This window comes from Nanorana parkeri, unplaced genomic scaffold, assembly GCF_000935625.1.
Source record: "Nanorana parkeri isolate BGI_ZX_2015 unplaced genomic scaffold, ASM93562v1 scaffold190, whole genome shotgun sequence".
Lineage (NCBI taxonomy): Eukaryota > Metazoa > Chordata > Amphibia > Anura > Dicroglossidae > Nanorana > Nanorana parkeri.
The window spans coordinates 621,267-641,362 of record NW_017306458.1 but is presented as its reverse complement, the minus strand read 5'-3'; the positions used below and the strand labels follow the sequence as shown (position 1 = coordinate 641,362).

General features: G+C 44.3%; 1 protein-coding gene across 1 annotated transcript in view; it reads left to right on the top strand.

The window, feature by feature from the left end:
• The first annotated feature begins 303 nt into the window (after positions 1 to 303).
• Positions 304 to 20,096, top strand: part of NBR1 (NBR1, autophagy cargo receptor) — a 62,010-nt gene continuing 42,217 nt past the window's right edge. Inside the window, exons 1-5 of the mRNA XM_018555260.1 lie at positions 304 to 337; positions 8,036 to 8,147; positions 13,942 to 14,004; positions 15,433 to 15,451; positions 18,070 to 18,092. Of these exons, the coding sequence (XP_018410762.1) occupies positions 306 to 337; positions 8,036 to 8,147; positions 13,942 to 14,004; positions 15,433 to 15,451; positions 18,070 to 18,092 (249 nt within the window). The 5' untranslated portion in view covers positions 304 to 305. The remainder of the gene's footprint in view (positions 338 to 8,035; positions 8,148 to 13,941; positions 14,005 to 15,432; positions 15,452 to 18,069; positions 18,093 to 20,096) is intronic.

Here is a 20,096-nt window from a genome sequence, read left to right as displayed (position 1 = left end):
ATTCCTACGTGCCTGCTGTCTGATCTGACGTCATGTACAATAATACGTCGTCATGTTATTTTTTCGGCCACGCCCCCGTGTTTACAGGAAGGAATAAGGGGCTGACTGTCTTGTCTAACAAGTCCCGCCCCCTCTCCTATCAGCGGCTGAAATCGGATGAGTGACACGGGTAATGACAAATCACGAGGTTGCTTCAGTGTGCTGTAGACGTCAGCTCGCCATGTTGTAAGTAATAATCTGCGCTGGAGGAGGCCGGAGATCTGCAGCAGCCAGAGTTAGGGGGGATCTGCTGCTTGATTTGTGGAATGGTAGATTCTGGGACCACTAGCTGCGGCAGGTATGACTTCTCATTATCAGGGGCGGGTTTGTTGATTGGAGGGTGTATGGGAAGACGCGATCACCAAAATACGTTTAGTTCAAGTTTTATTGTTTACCTGTGACGTCAGCACCCAGTACTGAAGTGTATACTTTGACTGTGTCTTTGTAAAGGGGCTTGTCTGGTATTACCTGTGTTTACCTGAACTCATTCAAGAGCTACATAGAATACCTATGATCCCATTGTTGTATATTTAAAGGAGGTGTTTAGGCTTGGTATGGATTGGTCAGTAGATTGGTCTGTGAGGGGGATTGATCAAAAGATAGAATCCAGGGCAGCTGAGCACGGCAACCAATCAGCTTCTAGCTTTCATTTTTAAATCCTAACTGAACAAACTGAAGGGAGAAGCTGATTGGTTGCCATGGGCTGCTCCAGTTGCGGCAGGGCCATTCTCCGCCCCTTTGCCCCGACTGCAACTGGCCAGAAGGAGGGCGGGGTGTAAACGGCAGATTTGAGTGGGCAGGGGTGAACTCTGGGGGCAAACACCAATCCCCCGCACATCACTAGTTATGACTATCTACCACCAGCCAGTGTAACGGGCCGCATACTTAAAAACTTCAGCACACAGCCCAGGAGTCTGTGTGGCATCATAATGCTGGCAATGGCCAGGGCAGTCATGTGACCCCGCTGACGAATGAGAATCTTTTCTTTTTTTCCGGGATGTCGTCAGTCTTTTGTAGCTGTCCAGAAGGAGGGGGGCGGTTGGCAGAGACTCAAAACCAGAGCTGGGATGAATGACACCCGCAGCACTTGGAGCAGCCCAGATGTAAAGTTGGAGCAGTACTAATTACTATCATTATTGTTATACAGGAATTATATAGCACCAACAGTTTGTGTAGCACAGTACAAAATAAAGGGGGACAGTACAGTGACAAAAAAATTCAATACATGTAGGTTAGGAGGACACTGATCATGAGAGCTTACAATCTAACACCAATGGGCAAATGATACAAAAGGTAATAAATGTGAGCGATGAGCTAAAAGTTCAGTTTTTAGGTAGTCAGGAGAGAGAGGTTTTCCAGGCATTGGTTAAAGGTGTACAGTGTACGAGACAGCCAGAGAGATGGTGTAAGGAGTTCCAGAGGAAGTTGGAGGTTCTGGAGAAGTCCTGGCGGCAAGCATGGGAGGAGGACGGTTTGGAGATGGGTTTGGTGATGTAGCTCTGGGCAGAATTGTGGATGGCTTTGTTGCTTTCAGTATTTTGAGGGGTTGGTACAGAGGGGTGGCACCTACTGAGCAGTTGGTATGGTGGGTGAGTCTGGCATCAGCATTCATGATGGACTTAAAGGGGGCAGTCTGTGTAGTGTTAGACCAATAGTCAAGGCGAGCGATAACAAGGGAGTGAATAAGCATCTTTGTGGTGTCATTGGCTAAGAAGGGGCGTATGAAGGTGAGGGCAGCAAGATTTGGATGTGGGGGCGAAGGAGAGGTACTAATCCTGACATCTAAACAAACATGTTTTCAGAACACTGGAGAAAACATGCATGACGGAGGTTTTGAGCTGAGGCAAAGGCATGCTTACATCTGTAAACCTGGTAATGTTATCGAGATGGGATTTAACTTCAGATACACTTTAAAGCTAAACTCCAGGCAAGAAGGTAAATACAAAGATAAACTCCTAGAATGGGAACGTTCTTGCCTGCTAAAGGGTTTGTATTTCTGCGATTGGACGGTAAAGGAGCAGCAGCAGGCTGATTAGGTCGTCGTTTTGCTCTCTTCTACTGTCAGTTTCATTCACCGCATTACTGCTGACTGACCCCTTAATTACTGCCACTCCCTCTTCTAGTCTGCATTCTGCTATAAAGGGGAGTACAAGAGGCTGAGACCCAGACCAATGCAGGTACTAACACTAGGTGCTTTTAGGCTGCATTCACACCTAGGCGACAGCATTTTTGCTTATTTCTAGCACGTTTTTTGCGTGCGTCATACATTGTCACACGTTTTTGCGAGCTGCTTGTGACACGTTGATGTAAAGGGCAAAAATGCATCTTTCAAGCGTTTCCATTTAAGTCTATGGGGCCAAGAAGTGCGTAATCTGCCAAGACGAAGCTCGTGTACTTTTTTTCAAAGATGGGCGTTTAACCACAAGCAACAAAACACTCAGATGTGAACATGGCCATAGAAATGAATGGAAACCAAATACCTGGTACTTCTAGGTATGGGTGCCAGGCCAATTACCAAACACCAACACCATCAAATGGATAGAGTCCATAACCCTGTATCTGCTAAAACTTGAGCAACTACAGCCCACACGTAGACACGTCTTTTGGCAGCGATGGAGCAAAGGACAGGTGGGTATGTGCCATCAGGCAGTGGCTGGTTAAAAAGAAACTTCTGCTTTGCCCTGCAAGTTTAATGATAGTGTGTGGAACCATGCAAATAATTCATGCCACGGTATCCCAAAATAGGTGTAAGCATTGCCTTAAGGGAAATTGTTTATAGACGCACCTTTTTTCCTATAGAGGAGATTGTGAAGAATGAGATACTATATACACTGAGGAAGAGGACTGCTGCTCTGTGAGGTTAGGACTGCTTCCATATTACAGGAGACTGAATTACTACTGTAATACTACAAAATGTGACCGCTGCCATGTTACAAATGACCGAGTAGTTATTGCCATGTTATAGGAAACTGCAAGGGACTGTCGTCATCTATAAAAGATTGAGTTACAGCAGGCACTGTACCCTACAGAACACACTGTGATTGCTTCTATGTTACAAGAGACTAAACAAATACTGCTGTTTTATCTGTAGGAGAATAGATTATTGCTGCTATGATGGAGGAGACTGAGCAACCTCTGCTAGGTTGCAGCAGACTGATCAAGTGCCTCTAGGCTAGCTGCTGCTTCTGGTAGTTGCTTCTCTTTCTCTTCCCACTGTTAATGAAGGACTGGATCTGCGTGAGTCAGCTACGCTGATGAGCAAACAATCAGAATCTCTTCATCACAAGAGTCTGGTCCTTAGAAGAATTCCCGGGAAAATGTATTCTTAACCCTTGCAGTGGGGCTACCCCGACACTGCAAGGGTTAAGTGCTCATTTTTGTCTAGGTGTTAAAATAAAATTATAATTCACCCGCACCACAGAGCTGGCCGGTTGTTACAGCGCTCCCTGAAGCCTGCCTCCTTCTCTGCTTCAGTGATGGCATGTTCCTCGGTATCCAATCTTCCATAATACAGTGTGACATGATGACTCAAGGATTCTTAGACCACTGTAGCAGAGGGGGAGAGAGGCTCCTGGGACCGGTCTAACCCACCCCCGAGGCTGCCAATAAAACAATGGCCCTTTATATGTATTACCAGCAGCCACTGCTTCACGTCCACCTCCCACTTTTAAGAGAAACTTTTTCTTAACCATTGCAGTGGAGCTGGTCCGCACTGCAATGGTTAAGTGCTTGTTTTTGTCTCGGTGCAAAAAAAACAAAAACTTATACTCACCCGATTCTCTGAGCCGGTATTCTGTTGAAATAGCCAACTTGTCGAGATCTGCAAGCTCATCACTTCTGGTTACTTGCCAGCAGAAGATTTCAATGAGTTGGCGGTAGTGCGTGTGTGTGCACACCCGGCTGCATTGCAAAAAGCCCATAAGAATACTCGTTAAGTTGTCCAACTGCTGTCAGTGCGCATGCGCTGATATAAAAATAACGCAGTGGCTTTCACTGTATTAGTTTTATACAAATGCACTGGCAGCAGTTGGACATCTCGCCGAGTATTCTCATGGGCTTATTGTTATGCAGCCGGGTGCGTACACATGCGCACTACTGCAAACTCATCGAAATCTTCTGCTGGCAAGTAACCGGAAGTGATGAAGTTGCAGATCTCAACGAGTTGGCTATTTCAACAGAATACCAGCTCAGAGAATCGGGTGAGTATAGCTTTTTGTTTTTGCACCTAGACAAAAACGAGCACGTATCCCTTGCAGTGGGTTGCCCCACTGCAAGGGATAAGAAAAAGTTTGCCCGGAGTTTCTCTTTAAAGTGGGAGGTGGACGTGAAGCAGTGGCTGCTGGAAACCCATATAAAGGGCCATTGTTTTATTGGCAGCCTCGGGGCTGGGTCATTGGCTCTAAAGTAACGTTTTGACTCAGGATTCGCTTTAACAGATTGTAGCTACTTAAAATAGTGTAGCAAAGGCCAGCTTGCCTGCTGCACAACTACAAGCCATCATGTGTCTGTTGGGACTTGTAGTTTAGGTCATATAGACAATCGTACTACACACTTGTGTATGCTGCCATGCAGTACAGCCTAATTCTATCCCCTGTGTCTTCTTTTCTACCCCCCAGCCACAATCTACATCCGTTGACTTCTTATTCCCCTCTGTGGTCTAATCTCCACCTACTGTCTTCTCTCCCTTCCGCCTATGATTTTCACATGCTGCACTATCATCTCCACTCTCGTCATTGTTCATTTTTAATGTGCCTACAATTTGTCTTTTTTCTTACCCTTCTTGTTTGTGATCGGCTCCTATTGACCCCTCCTGTGTGTCCTCCGCTGCCACACTGCATTCCCCCCTCACTCCAGTTAACAATCTAGGCCTTGCACACTGCACCCTCTTCCTCGTTGTCTTCTCTGCTCATTAACAATCTCGCCCCTGCTCTATAACGTACTACCCATAACAAAGGCTCTCGCTTCTGCTTTTCATCTCATATTTATTGCTTTTCTCCTTTTGATCTCCTTTCTTTATGTTCACAAACATAAGCCCACTGTCCTCCTGATCTTCGGACCACTGTTCTGTACATCTTTCAACCCCCTACGTCTATAAGCTTTTATTAAAAACTCTGCTGGGTCTATTTTCCATTCATCCTCTGCGCCAGGTATTGGCAACCTCACCACTTCAGCTGTTGGGGAACTACAAGTCCCATGAAGCTTTGCAATACAGATATGCCAACCCTGCTCTACGCCCACCTTTTATCACACATGTCCCTGTGTTCTTGCATCCCTTAAAGGAGAACTATTGGGAGAGTAAAATGTACTCTTCCCAATACTTAGAACCGGCTCTATAGATCAGAAGCTGAGCGATCACAAACTGCTGATTGCTTAGCTCACGGTTTTCTCCCTGCAGAGAGCAGTGACTGTCAGTCACCGCTCCCTGCAGGGATTCCCCTCTCCCCTTACTGTTCCTCCAGTGTTCATTGAAGGGACAATCAGGGAAGAGGGTGGGCATAGCTGGCTCTAGCCCTAGAGAGGCAGAGCCAGCTGTCAATCAGGCAGCGGGTGGATCCCGACAATATTTCCCGGCTGGATCACGGCTCTGCAAAGTAGAACATTTACTGCAGGCATGTCAAATCAAATTAAACAGCGGCCTGAATTCAGTGAAATAAGTTTTCAATGGTCCACATTTTGGTCTGCAGGGTCCTACACCCGCTTAATTCCAGAAAAAGAAATATGGCACTTTGGTAATTAACAATTGCGAATAACACGTTATCCCAGAGAAAGGAGCAATTAAACTTTTCCTGAATTATTTAGCGTGACAGTTGTATTAATGAAGCCTTTATTTCCCAGAGTACAGCCAGAACCACATTTAATATAGAGCCCTAATCTGTCTGGGGGCCGTAAAGGAGTTAGAGGTCCACATACGACCCAAAAACCACCAGTTTGACATACCTGATGTAGATGTACACATGGGCATCATTCTCACATTCACAGACGTCTAGAACCTGATTGTGTTCTTTTTCCTAACCTTGCCATTGCATGTATGGAATGCGTACATGTTAGAAGGTTTATGGATAAACTTGTTCCAGAAAAAACAATAAAAACTCACATTTAAAACCATGTTGGCCGGCCGGCTATCGCATATAACTCCATCTCCTCAAAACGAAAGATTTCATTCAAATCGGTGCCCGGTGTCCGCTGGGCTCTACCGTCTATGGACGGCACCGGAGAACCTCCTTCCCGCACTGACGCATGGAGAGCCGCCCGTAGGAGGCGGCAGAGCCCAGCGGACACCGTGTACCGATTTGAATTCAATCTTTCGTTTTGAGGAGATGGGAGTTATATGCGATAGCCGGCCGGCTGACATGGTTTTAAATGTGAGTTTTTATTGTTTTTTTTCTGGATTAATACATTTTAAATACTATACGCGTGTTTGTCGCGAGATTTTTTTACCGCGAATCGCGGTAAAAAAACGCTCGACAACCGCGCATATGCAATACGCCTAGGTGTGAACCAGGGCCTAGTGTAGCTGCTTTAAACCCTTTTGATGCAATTTATTTGGTTCCATTGGCGCAGATTATTTATTATCAAGTGATATAAGCTTCTGCAGAGCCTTGCATCCCTTATTTAAGGCCCATAAGACCTTGGTGTCCTGGTGTGTTGCGTTAAAGTGCTTTTTTTTTGTGCACATTAATCACCTTAGTACTGGAGCAATTTTTTCATTTTTCACGCATATTCAAATCTGATTTTTTTGGACAGAAGATTACACCCCCAACCAGTTATATATTTTCTGAAAGCAGATGCCCTGTTGATTAAAAAAAGGATAACTGAATTTTATGTTGCACGATATTTGCGCACATAACATAATACCCAATTTTTGAGGGTTGATTTTAAATTTGGTTTTTTTATGTTATGACTTAATTTTTTTTTTAACTTCATTCTTATCAAAAGGCTAACAAGCCCTTATGTGATCGGGTTTGAAGGTGACAGGTTCTCTTTATGGAGACACCAGGGGTCTATTTGACCCCTAATATCTTCCTTGCCCTCCAATACAAATGATCAAGCAGAGGAATATGCTTGTTTGCCTGTCTACCCGCCACTTAAGCTGGCTTCTGAAGCAGGAAGTGCTGAGAGCACAGCGCTTCCTGCTTCATTGATCACAGAGCAGATTGGAGATAAGACATTTCTTGGTCTGCTCCCACTCTCCATCCTAACAATGTTTTCAGTGGTCCCAGACCACCTAGAGAAGTGGGGGAGCCCGAAAAACGGCAGGGGTGGAGTGTGCAGGGGGGCGGTACCTTCAGAAGTGGGTAAAAGTGATCAGGCAGCTCGACAGCCACACAGATCATTTGTACTTAAAAGCCCCCTGACTGCTGAAATAAATGACACTAAGATCATGGCTGCATCAGCATCTTGGTATAATCATTTGAAGTCCTGCAGTGATTAATGTGCGTTGCATTAAGACAGACTATTCAAATGAATGGTCTGGGAATGCACCAAAACGTCCCCAAAAAATGGACATGCACCATGTTTGGCAATGCAGCGCACCACAACACGCAGTACTATGTTACTGAGCATTGTGGTGTGCTGTAACATTGGTGTTGGAACTGTGTTGCCTTAATGAGATGGGGCGCCATTCAAAATAAATTGCACCGCAGTGTGCTAACGCATGTGATGTGCATGTTGTGGTAACATGCTTATTAACATGACGGAAAGGGGGAGTGGGTTTTGCAGTAGCGTAATTAAGAAATTATCTGAGTAGCAAAGCATTTACTGTCATTTGGAATAATCAGCAGTAGGGAATGATGTAATAACAATTTTGTGACTTGGATCAGTGGACACATTTTGTCTATACAAAAACAGGGACACGTATTCTGTGCAGCAAAGCCAGTGGTTATTGTACTGATCTCAGGTATATAGTTAAAGACATTGAAGTGGCGTGTCCACTTTTTACAGACTCTTTTGTTCACTTTATGAGATAATCGCTTACCTTTTCTTACTTTTTTTATAGACCTAGAAACATGGAACCTCCAGTCAACTTATGTGTGAGCTGCAAGGGAGAGACGCAGAGCTTCCTGGTGTCAGATTGTGAAAAGACAACCTGGGCTGATGTGGAGGCAATGGTGAGCTTTACCCATCCCACCCATCTTACCCATCTCACAGAACTTTTTTTTTCTGCATATCTCTTATGTCTGTGTTCACGGCATCATTCTTTTCTGAAGGTCATTGCAAATCAAATACCCAGTGTTATCCCAGTGACTGAAATGATCAAATAAATCCCTCCTCCGTCACATTGAATGTGATTGTCTCTCGGGTATTAAAGGAGAAAATACTGGAAATGTTGACTTTTTACATAATTTACATCGGGCATCTTTATCCAAACAGTGCTTACAAATAAAAGTAATATGCTTGAATAAAAACACAAGAAAAATGTGCCTGTTACAGTTATTTAGCCAACAAGAATATCAATAGTGTACTGTGGGAAAAGTAAGTACGCCCATGGCATTAAAAGCTGGTATTGCCCTCTGTAGCACAGTTGGCTTTTTGTGTTTGTATAACTGCTCGCCGGTCTTTGACATCGACTGTCACATTTTTGACCACTTCCCCATGCAGTTGCTTTATTTGTTGTGGGTTTCCTTGCATGAACTGCCCATTTTCAAATTCCCCTAAAAAATCTTAATGGGAATCAAATCAGGGTTTTGACAAGGGCAGTAACTCACTCTCTACTTCTTCTTTTTTGAGTCATTTCTTGGTGGATTTGCTAGTGTGCATCAGATCATTATCAAGTATGTATTTTCGGGTTTAATGTCAACGTTTAGAGAGATGGCTTCACATTTTCATCAAGCACACTTTGATATGATGCAAAATGTATAGTTAACTGTTGCAGTCGATGACTGCAAGCTGCCCAGGCCTTGAAGCAGCAAAGCAACCCCAAACCCTAGCATTTTCATCACAATGCTTCACAGTTAGTATGGGATTCTTCTGAATTGTCTTCTTCAGTTTGCGGAAAACATATCTATTGCTACTGTGACCAAACAACTCAATCTTTTATTGATCAGTCTTCAGTACATTGTTCCAGAAGGCATGGCCTTCGCCTATATGTTCAATGCTGTAATCTAAGGCCTTGTTCACACCAAGCGCGGAGCAGATCCAGACCAGAGCAGGTGCAGACCGGATCAAAACTGCGTCCAATGTATTCCTATGGTATTTTGACCTCCAGTTCACATCGCAGTGTGCAGATCCAGACCAGATCCAGAGCAGGTGAAAAAACTGCGGCAAGCCCTATTTAACCTGCTCTGGAACGCATCAAAAACGCATGCAAGTGCCTGAAAGCCCATGTTAAACGTTTCTTTTTACCAAAACCGACCCGGAACGCATCAAAAACGCGGCACAACCCACTCCACTGCGTGTGCAGAAACCTGACCGGATCTGCTCTGCATTTGGTGTGAACAAGGCCTTACTGTAATGTACCTTTTGGACAGCAAATGCATTTGCTTGACACACCTTTCATGCAGGTTGGATTGGAGCAATCTCTTTCTGATTGTAAATGCCTGCACTTTGACCGCAACGGCAAAAGTCTTCTTTTACCAACAAACGTTCAGCTCTTGAGCTGAATTTGCTAGGCCAGACAGTCCTGGACAGACCGACAGTTGTTTGAAAGCGATTATTTTCCTTTCTATGGATTGGTTGATAAGGGCATAAGCGCATTTGTGAGGTCAGGTACTGATGTTGAACGAGAAGGCCTGGCTCGCAGTCTCCGCTCTAATTTCACGGAACACCTGAATCCATGCTTTTGGCAATATTGTGTGTGTGTGTGTGTGTGTGTGTGTGTATATATATATATATATATATATATATAATATAGAGAGTGTTAAACTATTACATAGCACAAGGTAAGATGAACAAGAAGCATTATGAGTAGTTGTAGATATAAGAATCTTGGACAAAGACTTATCAGACCTGATTATTCAGTTCACTGTCCAACTAACATTGAAAAACAACCTCTGAATGCATCTATGGTACACGCAGGTCTGATTTCGGTTGCAGGGCTGCATTTGCCTTGTGACTTTATTGTCCTGCAAATACAATGCAAACTCCTCATCCATGTATTGGTAACAGGAACTTGTTTTGTTCATGTTTGCTTTTGTTATTGCAAGATAGTTTCATGTCATGCTGTACCTTGTACCCGGCTGTTAACGCCTTGAGCAGAGAAATCATATGACAACTTGTAAACTCCTAACCTTGTTATCTCTCCTGTATATGGATTGTCTCTCTCCTTTGCCTTGTGACTATGTCACAGGGCTAAAATATTTGACAATTGTTTTACAATTTTAAATGAAATCGCTGTCTCCGCTTGTTTATTCTGATCTTGTATAGAGGTGTGAAGGAGATAAATGTACTATGGTGTGCAGATGGGAGCTACCATCAAACTATCATGACACTACAGTTTTGAGTGGATAAAGGATGAATATTCTTGTATTTTACTGGGTCTCATGCTGAGCCACTGAATATTCACTTATGTTCTAGAGCAGAAGTTCTCAACCTTTCTAGTGCCGCGACCCCTTGATAATATTGCCCAAGTTGTGGCGACCCCCTAACAGTAAAATTATTTTCGTTGCTCCTTCATCGCTGTATTTTGCTACCGTTAGATAGCGGATCCCTGCCAAGAAACACTTTCTCCCAGAAAGGTTTACTCTTTTGTTTTTTTTCTGACATCGGAGCTGCCGGCCGCCATCAGAAAAAAAAAAAACAGCATAGGAATGCATAGCTAGATTCCTATTGGCTATTTCACTTTGCAATAGCCAATAGCAAACTAGCTATTGCACCCACCCTCTGCTGCTGCCAATCACTAGTAGAGGACCTGAGAACTTTGCGGCTCAGATGTCAGAAGGGAAAAAAAACAGAGCAGGCAAAGGTTTACTCGATCGAGCAGAGTAAACCTTTCCGGGAGAAAGTGTTTATCTCCCGGGCTGCTGGGAGCCGCTATCTAATAGTGGGAGACTCCCGGAGCGTCTGGGAGAGTTGGGATGTCTTTAGGCGACCCCTGGCAAATCGTCATTCGACCCCTGTGTTTTTTTTGCTGTGATTTTGTACAGTTTATCTTTTTTTATTATAATCAGGACTAAAGAAAAAATAAAAACTATTTTTTATTTCGTCAGGTAAATATGAAATATTCAATATTAATATGCGCAGCCCGACCCCCTTCCAGTCTATGTTCAGCTGCCATTCTGGCTCTTCTTTTTTTAAATCCTAGTCCATGACCAGCTTCTGCTTTGCCTTCTATAACCCCCACGTGATCAGCTCATGCTGTCTACCTAATGGTTAAATAAACGAGAGTAAAGGTTCACAGAGAAAAATGCCGTAAGGAGGTGTGCTTGAATTTCGAGCTGTGAATGGCCCTGTCTGCACACCCTCCCCAAATGCTTGATTCCTCCATCCACGTTGTTTTGCATGGATGAGGAAATCAATGGATTTCAAGCTTGTATGGCTTTTGTAGTTGCAAGTTAATGTAGGCTATTTTGACCAGCGACTGGTAAAAGTTTAATGTTTATTCAGGATATACAGGAAACGATTCCAGTTCTATTGTCCAGAATATCTGCTGTAATATTGGTTCTGGTATTGTTCCCAGTGACCATTGTTTCCTGTCTCCTGTACAGAAAGGAGTCTGGGCTTACGATTCAACGGACTACACTGAAATTAGCCTGAAGAATAAACCCGGCCCTACCCCGTGCAAATGTCAGATGGTTCTTGATGAACCGGGCGATATTCTCACACTGGATGCCCCTGTCTGCACCCTTCTGTCCAACATTCTTTATTCAGAAAATCAAAGGAGCTGGATGGAAACATTTTGGAGGAACAGTGACGGCAGCCAAACGGCTGCCATCACTTTTCGAGTATTCTGACAGCAGAATACCCGCCGCTGTTTAGCGTGGATGGAGGAATCTGTTCTATTTTTTCATTCAGCACTCGGGATGGCCATCTTACTCTTGCAGGCCTCACAAGATGCTCTGCCCTGCCCCTTCATTACTGGAGTAGACATTTTTTTATGCTAGGCCACTTTTACAGTTAACTTTTACTTCTCCTCCTGAAAATGCTAGCTACCTGACTGTTGTGCTGACCCCACAGGCTTCAATATGTTATCTGCATACTTGTGCCAGGTCAGTGATTCAGAATAACAGCCAGGGAACACGCATTTTCAAATGGAGAGCTCAGCAGTGGCAGCCTTTGGGGGGAATGTATCAAAACTGGAGCTGACCGAATCTGGAGCAGTCACCCATGGCAACCAAACAGCTTCCATCTTTCATTTTCAAAGCTAAACTAAACAAACTGAAGAGAGAAGCTTATTGGTTGCCATGGGCGACTGTTGGATGTTGTCTGCCCCAGTGTTGTGTCTCTTGTGACAAGTTTCCTTTTTTAAAAATGTCCTTCAGTAATAGGCTGTTACTGGTGGCTCTTCCAGTAAACATGTTCTCCTGCTGACTTTTTTTTTTTTTGGTGTTGGATTTCAAGTGGCCCTATTAAAGGTGCCCATACACTGTCATTTTCATTTGGAAATCGAACATGAATGGTCTTTCAAACGAAAATCGGACAGTTGATGGTACATCACCAATTTTAGTTTTTTATATTATGATGGAAATTTTTCGATCGGTCACATTGGCAACATTTTCTCGGCCCGAGCGAAAATTGATGAATCAGTGGGGTTTTCGTTTCTCAAAAATCTCGGGAAGGACGCAGCACATGCGCAAAATGGAATTATTTCTGTAGTTTGTCGAAAATTTGGCTGGTTAATGTGCATAACGAATGATTTCCGAAATCGATATTTGACTTTGCTTGATAGGAAAGTCGAACGAGGGTTCGCGGCAGAAACAGAAATTTTCAACTGAAAATCTACTAGTATTTGGCCACCTTTTAGGCCTTGTTCACACCAAATGCAGAGCAGATCCGGTCAGGTTTCTGCACACGCAGTGCAGTGGGTTGTGCCGCGTTTTTGATGCGTTCTGGGGCGTTTTTGGTTAAAATGTTTTGTTTTTTTTTAAGTTTAAGGCTGGGTTTACACCTAGGCGTATCGAATATGCGTGTTTGTCGCGCGTTTTAACCGAGATTCGCGGTTAAAAAAAAACGCGCAACAAACATGCGTTTCCGAGGGCTACTTTGCTGTATCCCAATAGAAACGCGCAACAAAAACGCCCCAAAGAAGCTCCTGTACTTCTTTGGGCGTAGGGCGTTTTGTAGCGCCTTCATACGGCCTGTAATACGCCCAGATGTAAGCCATACCCATAGGAAATAATGGGATTTCAGTGTTTGAGCGTTTTGCAGAGCGTTCGAATGCGCTACAAAACGCCCAGGTGTGAACCAGGCCTAACATGGGCTTTCAGGCACTTGCATGCGTTTTTGATGCGTTCCAGAACAGGTCAAATAGGGCTTGCCGCAGTTTTTTCACCTGCTCTGGATCTGCACGCTGCGATGTGAACTGGAGCTCAAAATACCATAGGAATACATTGGACGCAGTTTTGATCCGGTCTGCACCTGCTCTGCTCTGGATCTGCTCCGCGCTTGGTGTGAACAAGCCCTTACCCTGCAGAAAAAAATGGAGCGTGCGTGACAAAGCCTTATGTTCATCGCTTCATTTTATCATAGCTGTTAGTAATATGAAACTAACATTTAAAAAAACCCATAAAATTGTTGGTTATGTGTTTAGATGAATCACCTGAGGTCTTGAGGATTGCTAAACTAAGTTTTACTTGCTTAGAATAATTTTTTTTACTTCCTGTGTGTCATATACAAGCATACACATAGAGACTAGCATTGCACTACATCTCAAAAGACATATGACATTAGTACATAAGTAAATGCTGTTGTATTTTCAACATAAAATAAGATTGACACCTGTTATTTCTTTTTGTTTTGCCTTGATAGGTGCTTGTGTCCTTTGATTTAGGAGACATACAGATAAAATACATAGATGAAGAAAATGAACAGGTAAGAAGATGGCTTACAGTATTTTATTTCAGTGCTGGTCACTCTCTTGTCAGCACTAGAAGTATTCGCCTCTTGTGTGCCCACATTTTTTAAATCTAGTATATTAATGTGCTTCCAGCCATATTACAGTAATACCATGTGTAAAGTCAAATATATTATTTAGTTACTGTTTTATAATGATACAGATAATCTGTAAATCATTTAAGAGAATGATATGCTAGTAAGCTGTTCACACCAGGATGTATGTGTGAATGTGCATTGCTCTGACATAGGTTTATTACACCACTTATTTTCTCCTGTGGGAGACTCCAAACCTTTGTCATATTATTACATGTGGAGCCCCAAGGCAGTACTTTTTGGATGGAGTGCTGGTATCACTACCAGTGATGGGCTCGGGCGTGTTCGCAGCTCCACATGCCGAGCCCGCCAGGAAGCTGGCAGCGCCAATCACAGGCACTGAGACATTTCCCGATCTCTGCAGCTGTGGACCGGGAAAATGTCTCAGTACCTGTGATTGGCGCTGTCAGCTTCCTGGAAGGCTCGGCACGTGGAACTGCAAACACGCCTGAGCCCATCAGTAATTACTACCCTAATTGTACAGTTAATCAGAGCTGGACAAATCCCAGTAGCCAGGTCGCCAGTGTTCCTTAAAGTGACACTAAATTTGCGAGTTAAATCTTAGGGTTAGTTCACACCATAGGCAGTGTGTTCCGGTCCGATTCTGGCCGGAACGCACTGCATCGCTTTGCGGCCGGCTCACTTTTTTGCCGGGCTGGAGGGGGCGTGGCGGGCCATTGAAGTTAATCCCGCCCGCACGGGATCACAAGGCGCGTTGTGCCTGCAGTGCGGTGCGATCAAAATGCCGCAATCACTATTTTTATCGCACTGCAGGCACAACGCGCCTTGTGATCCCGTGCGGGCGGGATTAACTTCAATGGCCCGCCACGCCCCCTCCAGCCCGGCAATTAAGTTAAAATAAAGTCACAATAAAGGCAATAAAGTCACTTTAAAAATTACAACCAGCGCCGCATTTTGTAGGTTTTCTCTAGTTGTTGTCAATGGAGCTGACTCCTAAAAAAAAAAAAAATCCTGCTAGCTCCTGGAATGGACAGACTGGCTCCTGAATTCCATATTGACTTGTTCACCCCTGATGTAAATATATACAGTATGTACATAAACTTTGCCACTCATGTCCTCTCAGATGCAGGGATGAACCCTTAGAAGTGCAAATAAAGTAGAAAAGTAGTTCCGTTGGGGTTAACTGTAAAATATTGTACTACAAGATACTGGGATGGATAAAAAGAAGATTGTGACACTTGTGAAATCAGAGAAAACATTTTTTGTTTTGTTTTTTAGAACACATTGATTGTACATAGAAAAAGTCTTATTTTTTTAACACAGCTGTATCATATTTTTTTTTCTCTTCAGGTATCTGTGAACAGTCAAGGTGAGTGTTAGCGGAAATTAAAGGCTTCATCTGAGATTCTTGTTCTGTGTTTTTTTTGTCTTCTTTTTTTCGTTTTTACAATCTGCTTGTCCATTCAAGTCTTCTCCTTCCTATTAAGAACATACAGTATGATGGGCTTTGTAGTATCTGTAGTGCCAATCTCTGGGTACTTTGACATGGAGTCTGCAGTGTGGTTTTGTATAGCTCTCTGTGGGTAACTCATATTCAGGACCTTCAGGAACCTATCACGTTTGGAGGCGGTTGGAGTGTAAGCAAGTGTAGCAAAGGGTTGTGCTTTGATACCCTGGTGATCAGATTCTTAATGTGGACAAATTTAGGACTAAGGACCCTTTCATACCAGGTGCACTGTGCTGAGCTGGGCATGGCAATTTACCTTGTTTTCAATCGGCATAGTTCATGTATTCGGGGGTTTTTTCAGCGCATTGTGGTGCAAAGCAATCCACGGCATCACACCACAATGAGGCTAATAGAACTGAATGGAATGCCGTTTTATGACATTTCAATAAGGTTCTAAAAAGAAAAGCTACAGGGTGATGCACTGTTTCCATCGCATTAGCACCACAGCCTTCACAGTGCACACCAGGGACTGCGTTCTAACTGGCAGCTGGGAGCAGCTAGGAGTGTGTTCTCATGTCGGCTGTCATGTAGCAGCCCAATCACGTCTACACTCCCACACATGTACACGTCTCAAAACCTCTCGCCCCCTCCCCTTACTTGGGTTCTGCTGCCACTCCTGCGGGAGCGTCCCGCATGGCAATCGAACACCTGTTTGCTGATAACCTCCCTGCTGAATGAACACGGAAGTGATGATGATTTTGTCACTTCCAGGTTCTGGAAGTTGAATAACATGAATTAAACACAATTTTCATTCAGAGTAAACACCCAATGTGCATATTTAAAACGTATGAGAAAACGGCTTTGGAAACATGTGAGGATTACGTTGGAGTGCTACTATTATTGAAATGGCTTTCAAAGCTACAGGTTGTAGGGATGTCATCCTGGAGCATTTACTAGTGAGTCACTAACTTGAAACAAGAATGCAGGACACCGGTTCAGACTTTACAGACTTCATTGGCTACATGCATGTTCTAGGTTCAGTGACTTTCTAGGTAGTGAAGCAAAGGAAGCCCAACACCTTTGAAAAATAAAGCTGGCTGTACACTGTGAGAATTTTGGCACCTTTCCATCTAGGACGCTTCAATCAGAGAATCCAATGAGCACGGTAGAAAATGCAAACAGTGACAACAGCCAACCAGCTGCCATCGCTGTGCAGGTATTCTGACAGCGGCACACCCGCTGATGTCATAATACAATGGCACAATGGGAGAATTGTCCATTCACTCTGTTTACCATGGATGGAGGATTCTGTAGTAACAGTTACATATAACAGTGTATGACTATCTTAAGTCAACAATGGCAGCTGTACCCACATGTCCATTTTAAATTGAACTTGATTAAAGGAAAAAACACTTAACAGCTATGAAACTAAACCGGTAAATAAACTATATTGCCAAAAGTATTGGGACGCCTGCCTTTAATGGCATCCCAGTCTTAGTCCGTAGGGTTCAGTATTGAGTTGGCTCCGCCCTTTGCTGATATATATCACAGCTTCAACTCTTCTGGGAAAGCTGTCCACAAGGTTTAGGAGTATGTCTATGGGAATGTTTGACCATTCTTCCAGAAGCGCATTTGTGAGGTCAGGTACTGATGATGGACGAGAAGGCCTGGCTCGCAGTCTCCGCTCTAATTCATCCCAAAGGTGTTCTATCGGTTGAGGTCAGGACTCTGTGCAGGTCAGTCAAGTTCCCCCACCCCAAACTCCTCTTGCTTTGTGCACTGGTGCGCAGTCATGTTGGAACAGGAAGGGGCCATCCCCAAACTGTTTCCACAAAGTTGGGATCATGAAATTGTCCAAAATGTCTTGGTATGCTGATGCATTAAGAGTTCCCTTCACTGGAACTAAGGGGCCAAGCCCAACCCCTAAAAAACAACCCCACACCATAATCCCACCTCCACCAAACTTTACACTTGCACAATGCAGTCAGGCAAGTACCGTTCTCCTGGCAACCGCCAAACCCAGACATGTCCATTGGATTGCCAGACAGAGAAGCGTGATTGGTCACTCCAGAGAACACGTCTCCACTTCTCTAGAGTCCAGTGGCGGTGTGCTTTACACCCCTGCATCCGACACTTTACATTGCACTTGGTGATGTAAGGCTTGGATGCCGCTGCTGGGCCATGGAAACCCATTCAATGAAGCTCTCTATGTACTGTTGTTGTGCCAATCTGAAGGCCACACGAAGTTTGGAGGTCTGTAGCTATTGACTCTGCAGACAGTTGGCAACTCCTGTGCACTATGCGCTGACCCCGCTCTGTCATTTTACGTGGCCTACCCAGTTGCTTCCTTTTTTTAATACCACTAACAGTTGACCGTGGAATATTTAGTAGCAAGGAAATCTCACAAAACACCTGAATCCAATGATTTGGAGGGGTGTCCCAATACTTTTGGCAATATACTGTATGTATCTAATGATTATGTTTGCTTCAAAACCAAATCATTTTTCAAACTTTTATTTTTCTTTTTTTATTTGTTGCAGATGAATATGAAGAAGCTTTAAAGGTATACAAAATAGAATTCTGCTTGTTATACTTTCTTTGTGCACTTCCATTTCTTGTACTCAAATAATTGTTGGAGGAGGGGCTTTTACTTTTTGGCGCAGAGATGATATCTTTTGGGGCGATTGCTATAGGCATTAAGCAGGGTAACCATACTGCTGCAGGGGGTTTATTTGGTGCTGTGGACTAGGTTAGTGTTGGGTTAAGGATAAGGATAAGCGCCAAGGTTAGGGTTTTCTTGTATGTGAATGGTAAAGATCACCAATCATTCAGTAATGATAGTATAACCTAAACTTTTTATTCAATACAATCTTGTCTAGAAATAGCTTACATTTTGACTTTTATAAAGCGGTCACATGACCACTATTAATTTTACCTTCCAAGGCTATTGAAGGCAGGGGATGGAGAATTGTTATAACGATTGGCAGCTCCCGTCAGCGTCACGTCAGGAAGAAGCTCTTCCGCTCCAGAGAAGCAGCTATAAACAGCAGGGCTGAGCAAGGGGGCTTGTCTCCATTGCCTGACGAAATGCATTCCCTGTCTACATAGACTTTTTTTTAAAAGGAATACGTTAATAAATTATCTATTATAGGAGTAACTTACGCTTTAAAGGAGAACTATGACATGAGTGATTTCCACTCACCTCATAGTTCTAAGCCGACCTGTGACAATGAGACTGTCACAGGTCGGCTCAGTAGATCGGGAGGTGAGAGAACACATACCGGGTTCCCTCACCTCTCGATCCTGTCACGGCTCTCTGCTGTGACAGGGGGAGGGGCTGGATTCCCCTCTCCGATCTGCCAGCGCTGACTGGCGGAACGGACGGGGGAGGGGGCGGGTACAGCTGGCTCTGCCTCTAGATAGGCAGAGCCAGCTGTCACTCACGCAGCTGGGCGGATCCCGTCATCTAAGTCGGGATCCGCTCCAGGTGCGGCGTCTCAGTATACCGCGAGCTGTAGCTCGCGGTATACTGAGCTTAGGGTAACGGGAGGACGCTAGTTTGTGTCCTCCCGTTACCCCAAGGAGAACTATGGGGAAAAACATTGACCCCATAGTTCTCCTTTAAGGATTAAGGGAACCTTTAGTCCTGGTTCACACTGAGCATTTTGTAGCGCGTTTTCTGCCCTAAAAACACTCAAATCTGCTCCCCCCCCAAAAAAAAATCCCATTCAATTCTATGACCCTGTTCACATCTGAGCGTTTTGTCGCTGGAAAAAGTGCAGGAGCTTTTTTCTGGCATATTACAGCTCGTTTTGGCCCCATAAAACAGCCTTTTGCTGTGTTTTCGCACGTTTTTATGCGTGCTTTATGCGCTTTTTCTCATTAACATCAATGAGCTACAATCTGCTCGCAAAAACACGCTGTTTGCCGTATGCGCATAAAGCGCACATCACAGACGCACGGTAAAACGTGCGTCTGTGATATGTTTAGGTAAAGATATGTTTAGTAAGGGGTCTGGCAAGTGACTGGGGCACATTACACATTTGGGGGGCTGCTGGGCAGGCTTATTCATGCAGTAGGCGGTTGTCTAGGCATGCTTTGCACACAGTATGTGGGCAGGTGAGCATACTTATGTACAAATTGGGCGGGCAGCTGGACAGGCTTGCGTTAAACACAGCAGGGAAGTATGTACTCTGTCTGCTTGTGCTGAAGCAGCTGCAGCTTTGAAAGTGAGACTCCAGCTAGGAGCCTCGCGCACTCACAAACAGCATGGCTGGGCAGAGGGTGTGCCGACAAATCTGGCCATGGGAGATACAGGCATGCTGTGTGTCAGCACAGCGTCCTGTAATTTTGAATGTCGATCCCATAGATGCAAACTGACTGCACCAGCAAGGATCCTCTAGAACAGGTCTTCTTAAACTTTCTCCACTCGCGACCCCTTTTTGGCCGAGGAAATTTTTAAGGGACCCCAACGTTGGTCGGTGTCTCCCCCCTCACCTAGCGTAAGTCGGTGTCTCTCTCCTCTTCTCTCCCCCCCAGCACCAGTCAGTGTCTCTCTCTCCTCGTC